The sequence below is a fragment of the Pelodiscus sinensis genome, chromosome 2 (genome assembly GCF_049634645.1).
Source record: "Pelodiscus sinensis isolate JC-2024 chromosome 2, ASM4963464v1, whole genome shotgun sequence".
Classification (NCBI taxonomy): Eukaryota; Metazoa; Chordata; order Testudines; family Trionychidae; genus Pelodiscus; species Pelodiscus sinensis.
In genome coordinates, this window is record NC_134712.1 from 243,814,564 (window position 1) to 243,829,696 (window position 15,133).

The 15,133-nt window shown below is 39.3% G+C and overlaps 1 protein-coding gene across 15 annotated transcripts in view; it reads left to right on the forward strand.

Annotated features, from left to right (window-relative positions):
* The window catches only part of KMT2C (lysine methyltransferase 2C), a 354,350-nt gene that overhangs the window by 107,558 nt on the left and 231,659 nt on the right, over positions 1–15,133 (forward strand). For 13 of the 15 annotated variants that reach the window (XM_075922783.1, XM_075922788.1, XM_075922785.1 and 10 more), the window contains 3 exons: positions 7,347–7,553; positions 10,798–10,943; positions 13,720–13,829. In XM_075922783.1, coding sequence (XP_075778898.1) covers positions 7,347–7,553; positions 10,798–10,943; positions 13,720–13,829 — 463 coding nt within the window. Of the gene's footprint in view, positions 1–7,346; positions 7,554–10,797; positions 10,944–13,719; positions 13,830–15,133 lie in introns of those variants that run through there. The other 2 variants (XM_075922795.1, XM_075922794.1) reach the window with 2 other exon arrangements.

Consider the following 15,133-nt stretch of genomic DNA (forward strand, 5'->3'; position numbering starts at 1 on the left):
TAGGTTAATTGAAAAACAGGTCTGCATTTTGAATGTATATTGGTATAACTACATTGCTCACAGGTGTGAAAAATCCAGACCTCTGAGCGATATAGTTACTTCGACTTACTTCCCTGTGTAGACAATGGTGTTGATATAGCTACCACGTGTCAGAGAAGTGGAATTCGTATGCTGGTGGGAGTAGTTTTCCCATTGGTGTAAATAGCAGCTAGGGATGTCAATGTGTAGTCGACTACACGATTAATCCTGTTGACTATACACACTCTCCCCTCTCCCCCTTGCTGTTTCTGTATCAGAGGTAGTAAAGGGGAGGAAGCAGCTGGTGCCTGTGAAGAGCTGACTTTAAGCAGGCTCCTCATGAGCACTGGATTCACCTGCCTCCTCCTCCCCCTGTGCTGCTTCCTCTGATAGAGAGGCAGCAGCATGGAGGGTGATGGGGCCAGGCTGGAGCTGATCTGCATGAGAAGCTGGTTTTCAAGCAGGCTCCCTGTGCGTGGTGGCTCTCTGGACCTGCCTCCCTTTGCCCTCTTGCTGCTTCCTCCAAATGCAGCAACGGGGGATGGTAAGGATGTTAAATTTAGATTAATCAACTAATTGAATATTGATACAGTTTGCATTGACTATTCGATTAGTCGATAAGGGCACCTCCACCTTTGAAATGTAGCAAGACCCCTGCCAGCTCTTGCTACATTTCAAAGGTGGAAGTACTGTGGGGAGCACGGGGCCTTTGGGGGACTCAGACAGTCTGCTTGAGTCTCCTACTGGCCCCGTGCTTCCCCCACATGCTTTGCTTTGTATGTGGAGCTGGTTTTTAAACTGGCTCCCCTGGCGGACCTATTCCCATTTGCCACCCCGCCTTTCTGCCTCTGATAGAGAGGCAGCAATGCATGGTGGCAGTGGTCTCCTTTGGAGTGTGGGCTGCTGGCTCCAACCCTGGAGACTGTTGAATAGTTGTGTAACTGCTAAGATTTCATGCAACATCTAAAATCCTCTACTAGCAGTTTCACTGAAGATTTTTCATCATGCTGTAATGTTTAAGTGTGGACATTTCCTATGTTATATGTTTACAGCAAGCCTAAAGCAGTGTTGTTGTTCCCTCCTGAATGGCACTGGGCCATACTCTGGATTTTAATCAGTATAAGAGAACAGAATTTGACATGTATAGGTGATGGATTATATGATGAATTTCTATTCATTGTATCAGTGTCTGAAATAGCATGAAGATACAGGTATAATGATGGTCTGCTTGCTCTTCCAATTTAATAAATTATGAAGAGATGAGTAAAAAGAAAGAAAATGAATGGAGATGCCTGTCTCCTAGAGCTGGAAGGGACCTTGAGTGGTCATTGAGTCCAGTCCCCTGCCTTCACAGCTGGACCACCCCTGATAGATTTTGCCCCAGATCCCTAAATGGCCTCCTCAAGGATTGAACTCACAACCCTGGGTTTAGTAGGCCAATGCTCAAACCACTGAGCTATCCCTTCCCATTAGCTGGTATGTTAATTTCCTTGTTATCCCCATTTTAAAATGTTACTCTCCTCTGAAAACATCCTAAATCTGATCACAGGATTGACTTTGTGAGTTGCTGAGTTTCCTTAACTCCTACTGTCTTCAGTGTGAAATTGTGATCTCTTCTCCATTCCCCTTAAAATAACAGAATATTGATCTATGGGAAAGAAGTAGGATTTTAAAATTGTTTCATCCTTTCATAAAAGAATTAGCTTTTCTCCATACATACATGGTTTAAAATATTTACAAAACATTTATTAGCTAAAAGTTTACAGGAGTATGTGCAAAGGGAATCGCATTCCAGAATAGATATTCCTGATTAATTGCAATGTGTGGATGCCCTTATTCTAGATTAGTTGTAATCACTGCAGATTAAATTAATTCAGAATGAGGCGCTCTTGTCAGGAATAGCTATTTTGGAATAACTCTCTGTGTAGACAAGCCCTGAGTCTGTTGTTCTTCAGTCAGCACAAAAGATGAGAGGGCAGAGCACCAGTGATCTCCATGAAAATACCAACACACCCTGACCGCTCCCCCCACCAGCTGCTGAGAATGCTGAGCAGTGGAAGCTTCTGAGGTTTTTCCTAGGTTTCTATCAGTGGGTTGAGAAATCATATAAATGTCTGGCCATTAGGTACTTGGTAGATGTGAAGCCTACTTTTCCCCACATTTCTTTGAGATGTGAGAAGCTGCTTCTTCTACCTCAACCCCAGAGTCTTCTATCTGCAGAGAGACACTATGATTTGTGTTCGATTCCTCCTCACAGTCTTGGCTCCTGAATGGGAGAGTGTCTCTCTGCTAGTGAGCCTTCAAAGCAAGGCTGCTTCTTTTTTGCTTCCTCATCTTCCTATCTGCATACATCAGCTGCTGTGTTAGTAGCTTTTCCCATGTAGTACCACAAAACTGACATGATTCTTTACATTTACACAGGTGCCCACACCATTCTGAATAGCAGCCATGAAACAGACTGATTTTGTTAACTTTATCCTATTGCTGTTTCAGAAAGCTGCAACCTGCAGCAAAGATATTGCAGTTGACTAACCCTAGAAAGTCCAGTAGCACTCCAGTACTGGGTTATATAATAGCATCATGTTTTAAATATCTTCTGTTTAATTCCTTATAGTAATGTTTTGTTTGCAATTTTGACTGTTTTACATTGAGCAGGGTTTTTTGGTGGTTGTTTAACTGTTCATAATGATCCCAACCACTTTTGTAAGTTGTTTTGTAAGTTATTTTATACTCCAGCCACATGTGTATGAGTAGTTCAAATTATTCCTTCCAATGTGGAAAGCTCTGCATTTGTAAGCACTGTTTTATCAGCCAGTGCACTGCCCTTTCACCTACCTTTAAGGTCTTGTGTAGTTTCTCACAGTTCTTAGATTTGACTACCCTAAATAATTTTGTCACCTGATCTGAACACTGTGGCTATGTCTACACTGGCGGCTTCTTGCACAAGAACATCTTGCGCAAGGGTTCTTGTGCAAGAAGTCTTGCGCAAGAAAATGTCCATATTGCCATGTGCGCGCTGTGCTTTTGCATAAGAGCTCCCATGGCAGTGTGGACGATCTCTTGCGCAAGAAAGCTCTGATGGCAATTTTAGCCATAGGGCTTTCTTGCGCAAGAAATCCCTGCTGAGCATCCACACTGCCCTCTTGTGCAAGAGCTCCTGCACAAGAGGGCTTACACCTGATAAAAAAGAGAGTAACTCTTGCGCAAGGAGCCCTCTCTTACCATGCCATACTATAAATTTCCTTGAACAAGAGCGGGTAGAATCATAGAATCATAGAATACTAGGTCTGGAAGAGACTTCGAGAGGTCATCGAGTCCAGTCCCCTGCCACCATGGCAGTGTGGACACACTGCAGATTCTTGTGCAAGAACGGCCGTACTTGCTCAAGAAGCCGCAAGTGTAGATATAGCCTGTGTGTACAAAATCAAATTGCATGTTTTCACCTAATACTGTGATTGGGCCATATTCGCTGAAATATAAATAACTACCAATTTGTTTCTTTGCCATATTACATTTAAAATTATAACATGTAAGAGAGAGATCTCTCATCTTTAGGCCCTCTTCATGGAATTTAGATTTTTCTTTCTTCAAAACACTTTTGTCTTCAGGCAGATTCTTCTGAAGATTTCTGAAATTAATCCCTTGCCTATTACTCAGTTATGAGCAAAATCTCTCGTTTGGGTTGTGTGTTATAATATAGGCCAGCACCTAGCCTATGTCAAGCGAGATCGGTAGCGTTTGAACAGGAGTTAACTTGAGTCATGAATATGCACTAATTTTCTTTCCAAAAGCAGCAGCTTGGGGTCTTCTGTAGCATTGCTTTAGTGCTATGCGGGGGACCCAACTAAGGCTTCTATTGAAGCAGCTTGGCCCCAAAAGGTGCGATCTGCCAGTTTAGCATGGCCAATACTACATATGTGGTGCAGCTGGCAGCATATTGCTCCTCCTTGGGCCATTGTTAAGAAGTGCCTAAAAAAACCCCCATATCCTCCTTATTACGGCCTTTCCATATGAGACAGCCAGCTGTGAGTGCTAGGAGGTTGTCTCAGGGACTTTCTCTGCAGGCACTTCTCTTTCCCATCTTCCTCTCTTTTCCGTCTTCTGTTCTCCAGTGGTGGTGTATTGAAAGGGCAAGATTTTGTCCAGTCTCAAGATGCATTGTCAGAGTTAAAGGACTGTATTGGATTGTCAGGATACATCTACACTGTAGTGCTATTTCGAGTATCCCAATGTAGCTCTTCTGCATCTTTGGAGTGTGCCCGTTATTTTGAAGTGTAACGGGCTCGCTATTCCGACATCCCTGTAAACCTCTTTCCACAAGGAATAGGGGACATTTCAGAATAGTGATTTATTTTGAAATAAGTGCTGTGTAGACAGCGCCAAATTTCGAAATAAGTTATTTCGAAATAACATTGAAATAAAATATGCATAGCTCAAATTGTGTATCTTATTTCAACCTATGGTTCATTGTAGATGCACTCTCACAGTCCTCTGTTCCAGGCTTCAACATTCCTCTTTTTAGTTCTTTTCTTCATTTGGCTGTTACAACTGCTTATACCTGACTTTCGGTAAGTCTACACGAGAAATGCTGCAGCACTGTAGTGTAGCAGCTTATTAAAGCAGTGGAAGAGCTTAGTCCATTGATGTAGTAAATCCACCTGTCCAAGAGTAAGGATGTTAAGGACTAGTCGACTATCCAATAAGCAAATGCTTATTGGTTAGTCAAGTTGACTAGTTGCTCTCCCCCCCCCCTCCCCCCCAAGCTGTCTCTATAAAATAGAGGTAGCAAAGAGGAGGGGAAGGGAGTACTTCTGAAGTGACAGCGCCACACAGAGCCTGGAATACGGGTTCCGTGTGGTGCTGCCGCTTTGAAACGCTGCACGCAGCCCTGAGCAATATAGTTTAAACCATCCTAGCTTTGTAGTATAGACCAGCTCCCTTGACTAACAGTGCAGACAATCTTTTTTTTTTCCAACTCCTAGTGAACACTGTACTGTAATTGGACCTCCAGGGGACTTTTTATTTTCAGCTTACAGCTCCCAGAGTCCAAATATGTCACCTCAGAGATGTGCTTAAATTCTATTTAAAGGGAGCTTTTTCCAAACCAGGCTTCAACCCAAATGCCACATTCCCTTAGGCACATTTTGGGGATCACAGGAAAATAAATATACACAGAACAAAGTTGCTCACTTAGGCATTAAAAATGGTTTTTCTCTTTAAACCGTATTTATGCAAATTGAAAGAGTTCATGTTTTAGGTTTCTGAATGTGTTTATTTTAGATATATTGTGCGATAACCTCCATATGATGTGACAGAAAGAGTGCTGCCAAAACTATCATTACGTTTTGAGTTTTACTATAAGATAGCAAATGGTGCAGGGATAACTTACTTAATGTGTCACAGTACTAAACAAAGTGGATTTAATTTAAATCAAATTGATTGAAATAATAATCTAAATCCTGATTTAAATCACTCGTCAGGAAGACTCGATTTAATCATGATTTTCTACAAAGAAGAGTATCCTTGTTGGTTGTCATAAACTTGATACCTATTTTTCACAACTCAGAGTCAGACATAGGTTTCATTTTTAGAAAGCACACACTATACGTTTTAAAACAGCGATTGATTTTGAAAACTTTTCAGATTAGTTTCACAGCTGTATCAGAAAATGAATGATTGTTTGATTATTTCATTTTCTGTTGGTAATTGAAGCAGATATTTATGAAGTCATTGAGAGGTAAACTCTCTCCAGTTCAACAGGTTAATCATTAATATTTGGAGGAATTTTTTGCCATGCTGTATTAGTAGGAGAATCGCACCAGACAGACATTTTAAATTGTTTTAACTAAAACAACAATGTTACATATTCTAGATTTTTTTCTACAATACCAAACACATAAAAATTTACCAAAACAAACATGCATTTTTTAATTTAGTTAAACATTCAAGTTTTTAAAAATCAGGTTTGTTTTTGTTAAATTGTTTTTTAACTAAAACAGTTAAATGAAACAAACAAACAAACAAAAAATTCAATTGACTGCCAGCCAGGTTAATATGAGAAACTTAAAATATTGTCTTCTATTCATTGAAATTTTTGAAACTTGGTATGTTTTGACTCTGTGTATGCAAACAGGGTTGAGGTCTGTTATTTCTCACATTAATTAATTAATTAATTAATTCATTCATTCATTCATTCATTCATTTACTTATTACTTTTTGCTGTTAATGAACATGTACCTCTGGAGACACAAATCCACATTTTTTGGGTAGAAAGAAAGATTAACCTAAATAATCTATACAGAAGCCTCTGGAACCCTGTAATATTGGGTCCCTAATCCGTGAACTATTGGAACTCATTTACAGAACTTTTTTTAAACATTATGTGAATTAGAATTTATAATCCCCATTCCATCATTATATCATTGAGGAAACTATGTAACTATAGTTTTTTCCTCAAAAAGCATTTTATAAAAAAATTGGACTTAAAATTTTAAAAATCTGATATAAATAAAATATCCTATTTTTAATTTTTTTTAATAATCATTGATTTTTATCCACCCTGGTACTAAATACATGTAAGTTTCTTTGAGTGTAAGTTTAGGCTTCTCTGTTTATAGTGTGTGTGTGTGTGTGTGTGTGTGTGTAAGTAGTTATATAGATTTGTATATCTCTAAATATAATGTGTCTTTATGATGTCATTGCCATGAATGTTCTGTTATTCTGATCTTACTGTTCATTTTTTCGTGTGTGTGTGGTGATTTATATACAATACATAATAATTGCATTTGTATTGTATATACATGGTTATATGGTATTAAGCATACTTTGTTATGGGTGTGTGTGGGGGGGGGTGGTGTCAGTAGTGTGAGTATTTCACTGTATTACCTTTTTGGTGGATGTAGGATTTTGATGAGGTAGTTCATCTCTTTTTCCTTCTTCCACTACCTCCTGTTCTTTCTGTTGTCAGCCATTTAGGTTTGCATACATCTTTTGGATACAGTAAGTGAGTAGAGCATATGAGGGTTTTTGCCTTGATAGACTCTAAGGTCCTTTAAGTATACGAGTTTAAAAAAAACCACTTTATTATCTTGAGGGTTTTCTACATTTTCTGCAGACTTCTGTGGAAGAGAAACAAAACTACTGTTACATAACTAAATCAGAAATTATATGTGTAGTAGTTAAATTTCAAATGTATTTAAAGATACATTTTAAATTCTTAATATTTTCTTTAATGTCTTTTGTTTGAGACAGTCAAATTAACATAAAACATAATTAATAGGAGATGCCCCAGATTATCTTGGTTTTAAAACGTTTCCTCTGCTTTGCAGCGAACAACTCTGCGCCTTTTGTTATTGTGGTGAACGAAGCTCATTAGGACAAGGAGAATTAAAACAATTCAGTCCAACGCCAACGTTTATCACCCCCTGGAAGAAACAGCTTTTAAGTAAAAGTGAGACCAATGACAGCAGCGATGCAACTTATGAGAGAACTCCAAGGCAAAACTCAGTGCCACGCAAACAAAGAGGACCGAAGAAGTAAGTCTGTTTCTTCATAAAAACTTCTGTCATGATTTTGTTACACTGTTGATTTACTGAAGAGAGGTCAGGAAGCACATGTACAAACATTGTGTGTAGTGATAAGTGAATAATTTGAAAAATGTGAAATTATTTTAAAATAATTTGATGCTTAGTAATATTAATCTGTGTTTGAAAAATTGCAAGTCATGTGAGAAAAATAGCAGTCTTCCTTTTGCTGCTTGTTTTTAAGGATTTTTCCCCCTAAAAGTGAGCACGTGGTCTTTTTGTAGAATACCAAAGTAAAAGAGAGACATTTGCTTTAAAAGTGCAAATGTATTTGTACTCTAAAATAGATCTTAGAGAGAGCTTGCAAAAGAACAGAAGAGGAGTAACACGTTAACCAGTTGATTTCTAAAGTGTCGTGTTTGTGTACGTTGAAGAAGCAAGAAATTTCTGTTTCATCTTGCAGTCTTTCTTCTGCATCCCTCTCCAATAATTAATCTTTGCAATTGTGAAAAGAACGTGCTATATTAATACAGTGTATTCTGCTGTTATTAGAACTCTTCTGTGTTTGTGTATGTCCGTTTTCTGTTTTCAGTCCTTGGAAATATTGTTTATCCCAGCCCCCTTTTGCAACACAGCATTTTTAATAGTCATTTCTGAGAAATTACGTTCACATACATATCTCTGTATGGTCCATGTTGAAAGGTAATTGAATATATTTATGGAAATGAAGTTTAAAATACATCTGTAACTACAAATACAGATTTTTAAAAATATTTGCATAATGGAATAGATTTTTTTCTTAATATATATTTGGATTTTGTAATTCTGGGTTTTTGCTGTTACCATGGTTAGATGTGTTCTTGTTCCAGAGCTGCCTTGCTAATATGTGGATTTAGTTGCGCTGGCTGATTAGTAGAGGTTTTTGTAGCCTATGGGAAAGTGCAAAATTAATTTAGCTTGGAACAACTAAGCAGCTCTGTCCCTTGAGGGTGATGATGTAATCATCCCCAAGTGCCATGCTGGCTAGCATCCAAGTTTAAGTACTAAAGCATTGTTGTGTTGGAGTTTTCTGATTGGTTGCTAGCTTTGGACTGCTGCCAATACAGTGAAGAAGTGAAGTAGGAAATGAAACAATAACAAAGAGAGGCAGCCTTTTAAAAGGATTTAAGGTGGAACATTTTAAGGAGTCCTGATTTATTAAGTCATAAGTAACATTAAAAGTACTGTAGACATTTACATTTAAGTCCATATTCAGATTAAGTTTATTCAACTGTTCAGATAAATTTGATCTTAATAACCCTTAATTCAGTATGAATGCTGAATCTCTGTATAAAGCTGGCAGTGCTTTTATTCATTTGATATTAAGGAACTGTAAATATGAATTAAAGAAAAACAGGTGCTCAGATTGCCTTTTTATGAATGAGATATGAATGTGTCGTTTTTTCAGATTGATTCAAAATTGATAGTAACTCAGTTATAGGAGCCTATATTAATAATATGTGCCTTTACTGAACCTATCGGTATTTGCCCATTTTGGGTAGAATGGGTTAATTGAATACTTCAGTTCATAAGGGGACTATTTTGTTCGTAGTAATAGGTGGAAGACTTGAAGGTTTTGATTTCTGAGGTTGGACACTTTTTTTTGTTGTCATCTAAGTCATTAGGATGTAACATAGTGCCAAACTTCCCCTGCTCACCAGTAATGAGAGAGAAGCTTTTTTTGACAGATGTGGAGGGCATCTTAGCCATCAATTTTTGCACAACTTAAACTTTCACTTACATTTTTCCTGTCTTCTTCTCCTTATTTTCTTGAAGGTAACCTTCAAAATAAGCCAAATATTATAGCTTTGTTGCCTGCCATAACTCATAGCTTTACCAAGCAGCATGGCAAAATAAACACAAATTTGTCAGGTTTATTGTTCTTTTTCAGAAGGATATGAAAACTGGCAAGGACTATGGCACTTTCATGCTGCTGCTACTGTGGACTCCCCCACTGGCCCCGTGCTCCCTGCGGCATTTCAATGCTTATGCCCCAGATCCCAGCCTCCACGTTTTGTGCTACTGCTTTGAAATGCCATGTTTCAAAGCGGTAGCGCCACATGGAGCCCAAGGTTAGCGGGGGAGTCCCCAGCTGAACCCAGGCTCCACATGGTGCTGCCTCTCTGAAACGTGGCATTTCAATGTGGTAGCTCCATGTGGAGCCCAGTATCTGGGGCATAAGCATTTGCTTATTGGCTAGACATTTCACTAAGGCTTAATGCAGTGCTTTAGAAATCCAAGGCAGAATATTGTGGGTGGTGTGTTTTGGTGGTGGGTTTTTTTTTTTTCTTGGAATCGAGTTATGGGAGCCAAGTTTCTCTGGTTAATGGGTTAGTCACTGATATTTAGTGGATAATATTTTGGTATGATGGGTTAAAAAGTCAGAGGATTCCCTGTGCTCAAATATACTGTGTTGCTTGTTTTTTTTAAAAAAAATAGGTTTGATTTAATCATAATGTAGTGCTTTTTGTATAATTAAAGTCTCCTTTTCTCTACTCTTCCTCTCACCCTTTGCTATTTTGTGAATTTTGGAGTGTGGGACAAAGACATCTGCTTCCATCTATCTTTTTCCATTCTTGGCCTTTTTCACCCTTCCCCCATATGCACTTGCTGTGTGCTATCTTAGCAGCTTACCTCTGGCTGGTAGGGCAGAATCTCCTCTGAGAATATTGTCAATGCTATATCACAGACCAGCTGTCGAGGTTGCAGAGAGGAAACCATAAGAAAACTGCAGCTGACACCCTCTGCTTGCACCACCTCCTTCTCTTTGTTTCCTAGTTTTCCCATGTCCCCAGAGAAATATTACTACTTTGACTGGAACTATATTTTCCTGTACTTATCTATCTATTCACTTCTTGAGATGAGGCAAGTCAAACAAAAAGTACATTTCGAAAAATGTTAGTATGTGTGTCTTGAACAATGAGATGGTCAGTCTGGACAAAGGGTCATTTAACACAGTCATTCTTCTGGTGCACATGACTTTTTAACTGAAAGCATTGCTCTTCATTTTTGCTATAAATATTGTGTCAAATATAAGAAACTAGACTAGTTTCCCCTCTTTCTTTGATGTATATTTTATCACACCACACTTAGGGAAAACTCATTTGAGGCATTCTGGGGTTTGGTCATTTCCAAAACACATAGCTAATTGAATAATAAACTTAAGATTTTTTTAATTGCAGTTACCTACCCACATTTCTTTTCTACTTCTGTACAGAGAGAGACCTCGACAGAGTATAGCATCATGTACAAGTGTAAGCACTCAAACTGCTTCTGACGATCAGGTTGTCAAATACTGGGATGAACTCAGTTTAGTTGGCTTACCAGATGACATTGATGTCCAAGCCTTATTTGAGCCAACAGGTATGTATTCATTCATTCATTCATTCATATATATATATATATATATATATATATATATATATATATATATATATATATATATATATATATATATCACGTTCAGCTCTGTGTGTGTGTGTGTGTGTGTGTGTGTGTGTGTGTGTGTGTGTGTGTGTGTGTATGTATGTGGTATATCTTTGTAATGTTTTAAGTGGAGTTCAAACTAAACTTTTGTTTAAATAAATAATTCTTTAGTTTGGTATAGTAATTGACTGTCTGGGAAAAGTGAGGAGTGTGGAGAAAGAAACAGTGATATAATATTTCAGAATTTAAACTGTAGTTTTATGTAACTCCTAATAGCCTAATCCTTCTGCTCATGCGGCTTCACTGGGGCTACCTGAACAAATGACAATTAGTCATCAAAGGAAAGTCTTTCAAGATCAGGGCCTAAGATTCTAATATAATTTTTAACTTAAATTTTTCATGTAGCTATCTGTCAGAAAAATGAAGCAGCTTTGAGCTACAGGCAGTCCCCGGGTTACGTACAAGATAGGGACTGTAGGTTTGTTCTTAAGTTGAATCTGTATGTAAGTCGGAACTGGCGTCCAGATTCAGACACTGCTGAAACTGACCGCCAGTTCTGACTTACATACAGAATCAACGTAAGAACCCCAGGCGTCCCCAAGTCAGCTGCTGCTGAAACTGATCAGCAGCTGATTCCAGGAAGCCCGGGGCAGAGCAACTCTGCCTGGGGCTTCCTATAGTCAGCGCTGGTCAGTTTCAGCAGAAGCTGACTTGGGGACGCCTGGGGCAGAGCAGCTGGGGTGCTACTGGACCAACCCAGCAGCACCCCATCTGCTCTGCCCCAGACGTCCTGATTCAGCCGCTGCTGAAACTGACCAGCAGCGGCTGAATCAGGACCTGGGGCAGAGCAGCTGGGGTGCTGCCGGGTTGGTCCAGTAGTGCCCACGGGCGCTGCAGGACCAATCGGCAGTGCCCCAGCTGCTCTGCCCCAGAGTCCAAAACAAAAGCCTGGTCTGCTGGGGGGGGGGAGCACACTAGCTGCGCCCCCCCCCCCCCCAGCAGACCAGGGACACGGGGAGCAGAGCCGCAGCGGCAGCGGGGTGCCGCGCCTCTGAGGCTTTGCTCTGGCAAAGCCTCAGAGGCGAGGGACCCCGCCACGGCTGCGGCTTCAGTCTGGGTGCCTGTGGTCTGCTGGGGACGGTCCCCAGCAGACCACAGGCACCCGGACTGAAGCCGCAGCCGCGGGGGGGTCCCGCGCCTCTGAGGCTTTGCCAGAGCAAAGCCTCAGAGGCGCGGGGAACCGCCGCTGCTGCGGCTTCAGTCTGGGTGCCTGTGGTCTGCTGGGGACCGTCCCCAGCAGACCACAGGCACCGGGTCTCAAGGGGCAGCAGCAGCGGTTCCCGCGCTTCTGAGGCTTTGCTCTGGCAAAGCCTCAGAAGCGTGGGAACCCGCCCGGTGCCCCTGGTCTGCTGGAGACGGTCTCCAGCAGACCAGGGGCACCAGAGCAGCTTACGAACGGGGCTTTCTCGCCCCGACTTCCGGGGCGAGAAAGCTCCGTTCGTAAGTGCGGATCCGACGTAAGTCGGATCCGCGTAAGTCGGGGACTGCCTGTATTTTCACAGGGCAGTTCAGTTCAAATGTTGCCATACCAGCAATCTCTACCATATGCTTATCCCATAAAAGAAGAAACCGAGAACTCAGAACTTGTTCTGTAAATATTATTAGATTTGTATTGAGCTTAGTCGTAGTGTTACTTTTTCAGAATTCTGTGAAAATTGGGTTCAAAATTTGATTCCATAGAAACCTCTTTTAAATGTATGTTTTTAAAAATTACATCTGGAGTCTGGAGGCCTGATGCTGAGAGAATTTTAATTCTTCCAAGTTACCACTGTTGGGAGATACCTACAATTATTTCTTTCTGTTTACTTTCAGCCCCTTTTTTGTACTACTAAATGCAGAATTGCAATATACATAGTCTGTGCCCAATAGAAAATTTCAAGAGGTACATACCTAAGTCTTACACAGTATGTCAGCAAAGTATATCTTCAACTGAGAAGATAAATATTAGCAGCTCTTCATTATACCATATCCTTATGGTTTTCATTCTTTGGCCTGCAGGTGAATTGAAAGCCATTTTAACAGGTACTTGGAGTCCTGGAAGGTCTACATTTGTAGTCTAGGTATTCCCAGTATGAGTACAGCAAGTTTTTCTTTGTGATTGTCCCTGAATAATGACAACCCACTATTGTAATCACAATGTTTTTACAAAAAAAGAAAATTGTTTTATCCTGTGCATGACACTTTGTGACCTTTTAAAAAATTGTTTGTTTACGGTGGCACTGGGTGCTTTCCCAACAGACAAAGGGAGCTGATCCCTATCCCAAGAAGTTCACAGTTAAATAAGTGAGGAGAAAACTGAAGTTAACTTTGAGTGTATCTGTACACACAGACTTATCACAGGTATATTTTTTGAAACTAGAAGCTAAAGGTATAAAAATGTGTGTAAAAATCTGTTTTTCTTTTTGTATATAAAAAAAACTGCAATATGTAGAGAAATTGTTGATTCCTTCCTCCTCCCACTCTTCCTGTTTTTTCAGTAAAAGACTGTAGTCCCGGTTCTGCAAGCATTTACCACTAAAATTAAGTTCTATATTCTGTAGTAAGGATTGCAGGTCAGATTGTTTTTTAAAAAGTTTTACATTTAATGCTAATTTTGAAACTCAGTTGATGCTTGTTAAAGTTGTAAAGTTGTTCAATACTTTCTCAATGGTAGGTCACTGCTGGGCTCATCACCGCTGTGCGGAGTGGTCATTGGGAGTATGCCAGACTGAAGAGCAGCTATCGGTGAATGTGGACAAAGCTGTTGTCTCAGGGAGCACAGAAGTGAGTAGAAAGAAAAGAACACTCTCTTAAGCTTGTAAAATAAAAAAAAAACTTCAAATAAGAGTACAGAATGTCACTTACTGAAAATATCAGCTCCTAGAGCTTTGTTCTGCCTCCTACGCTCACAGCAATGCTTTACTGTACAAGCAGTCGGATTGTAATCTTCAATTGATTTCAGTGAGAAAATTCAGAATATTAAGTATTGTTCAGCTTGACTTCATGTGGCAGAATCTGTCCTGTGGTTGTTAGAAGCTGGCAAGGAGTTTGTAGACAAAAATTAGATGCCATCTTCATTGAAACTAACATTCATCCTAGCCTTATAAGTTTATATAAGAAGAGTGCAATTAATATGATGTTATATCTAAATATGCTTTCTCTTTAAAAAACAGTAGTGTGACTTCAATGAAGTACTGCCATTTTGTATATTGAGAAAAATCTGTTGGTTGTTTATTCTTCTCATTTAAAGAAGAAACTATATGAAAACAAAAGGTGTTTTGAAAGAAGGCAGACTCCTTGTAATGCCATTTCTTTGGCTTGTTGAGAGAAGAAGGTGCTGCTTACCTGAATGAAAATAGATATTTCAATCTGTATTTCAAAATTCCATAAAGATCTAGGCCAAAGCCAAGCTACATGCAATCATGTTTTTGTATTCTGATTAATTTTCAGTGAACTATTTTTAATAATCTATTATTATTCTTAACTAAATCATGCCTAGTTTGACATTACAAAATCATCTTAACAGTGCAAACTAATTTGGCATCATTACTGCTGTTTCAGAGATTAACATTGGTACCTGGAATTTATTTACATAATTGCGTGTTGTGAAGTTTTAATTTCTTATATTAAAATAAAATATCAGTGAAGTACTACCTGGTGGGAGTGAGTGACAGTCTCTTAGTTTAGCAATTTTTCTCACCTTTGAATCTGTAAGTCACTTTTATTTATGACCTAATATTTACCTTACTCCATGAATAATTTTATAGATTTCAGTGAGACTGCTCTGAGTAAGACAGTTCAAAGTGAGTAAAAATGGCAGAACTGAGCTCTAAATTAGCTAGACTTTACAACATTTAAATATAGTGATGATGGAAATGTCATGCTATTAACTTTGCCAAGTTGCTTTGTTTTTTGTAGTCAGACCTTTGAAGAGATTTTTTTCTTTGAATATTTGCTTTAAAAAAAAATGCAAAATTGCTGTAAAACTGGCTTCAAGTTAAAGTTAGCTGTAAAGGCTTTCAGAAAACTGTTTTAAAGAAGGAATTTCCATTTTAGAATGGAAGTATCAGCTTGTCTCTTGTAATACT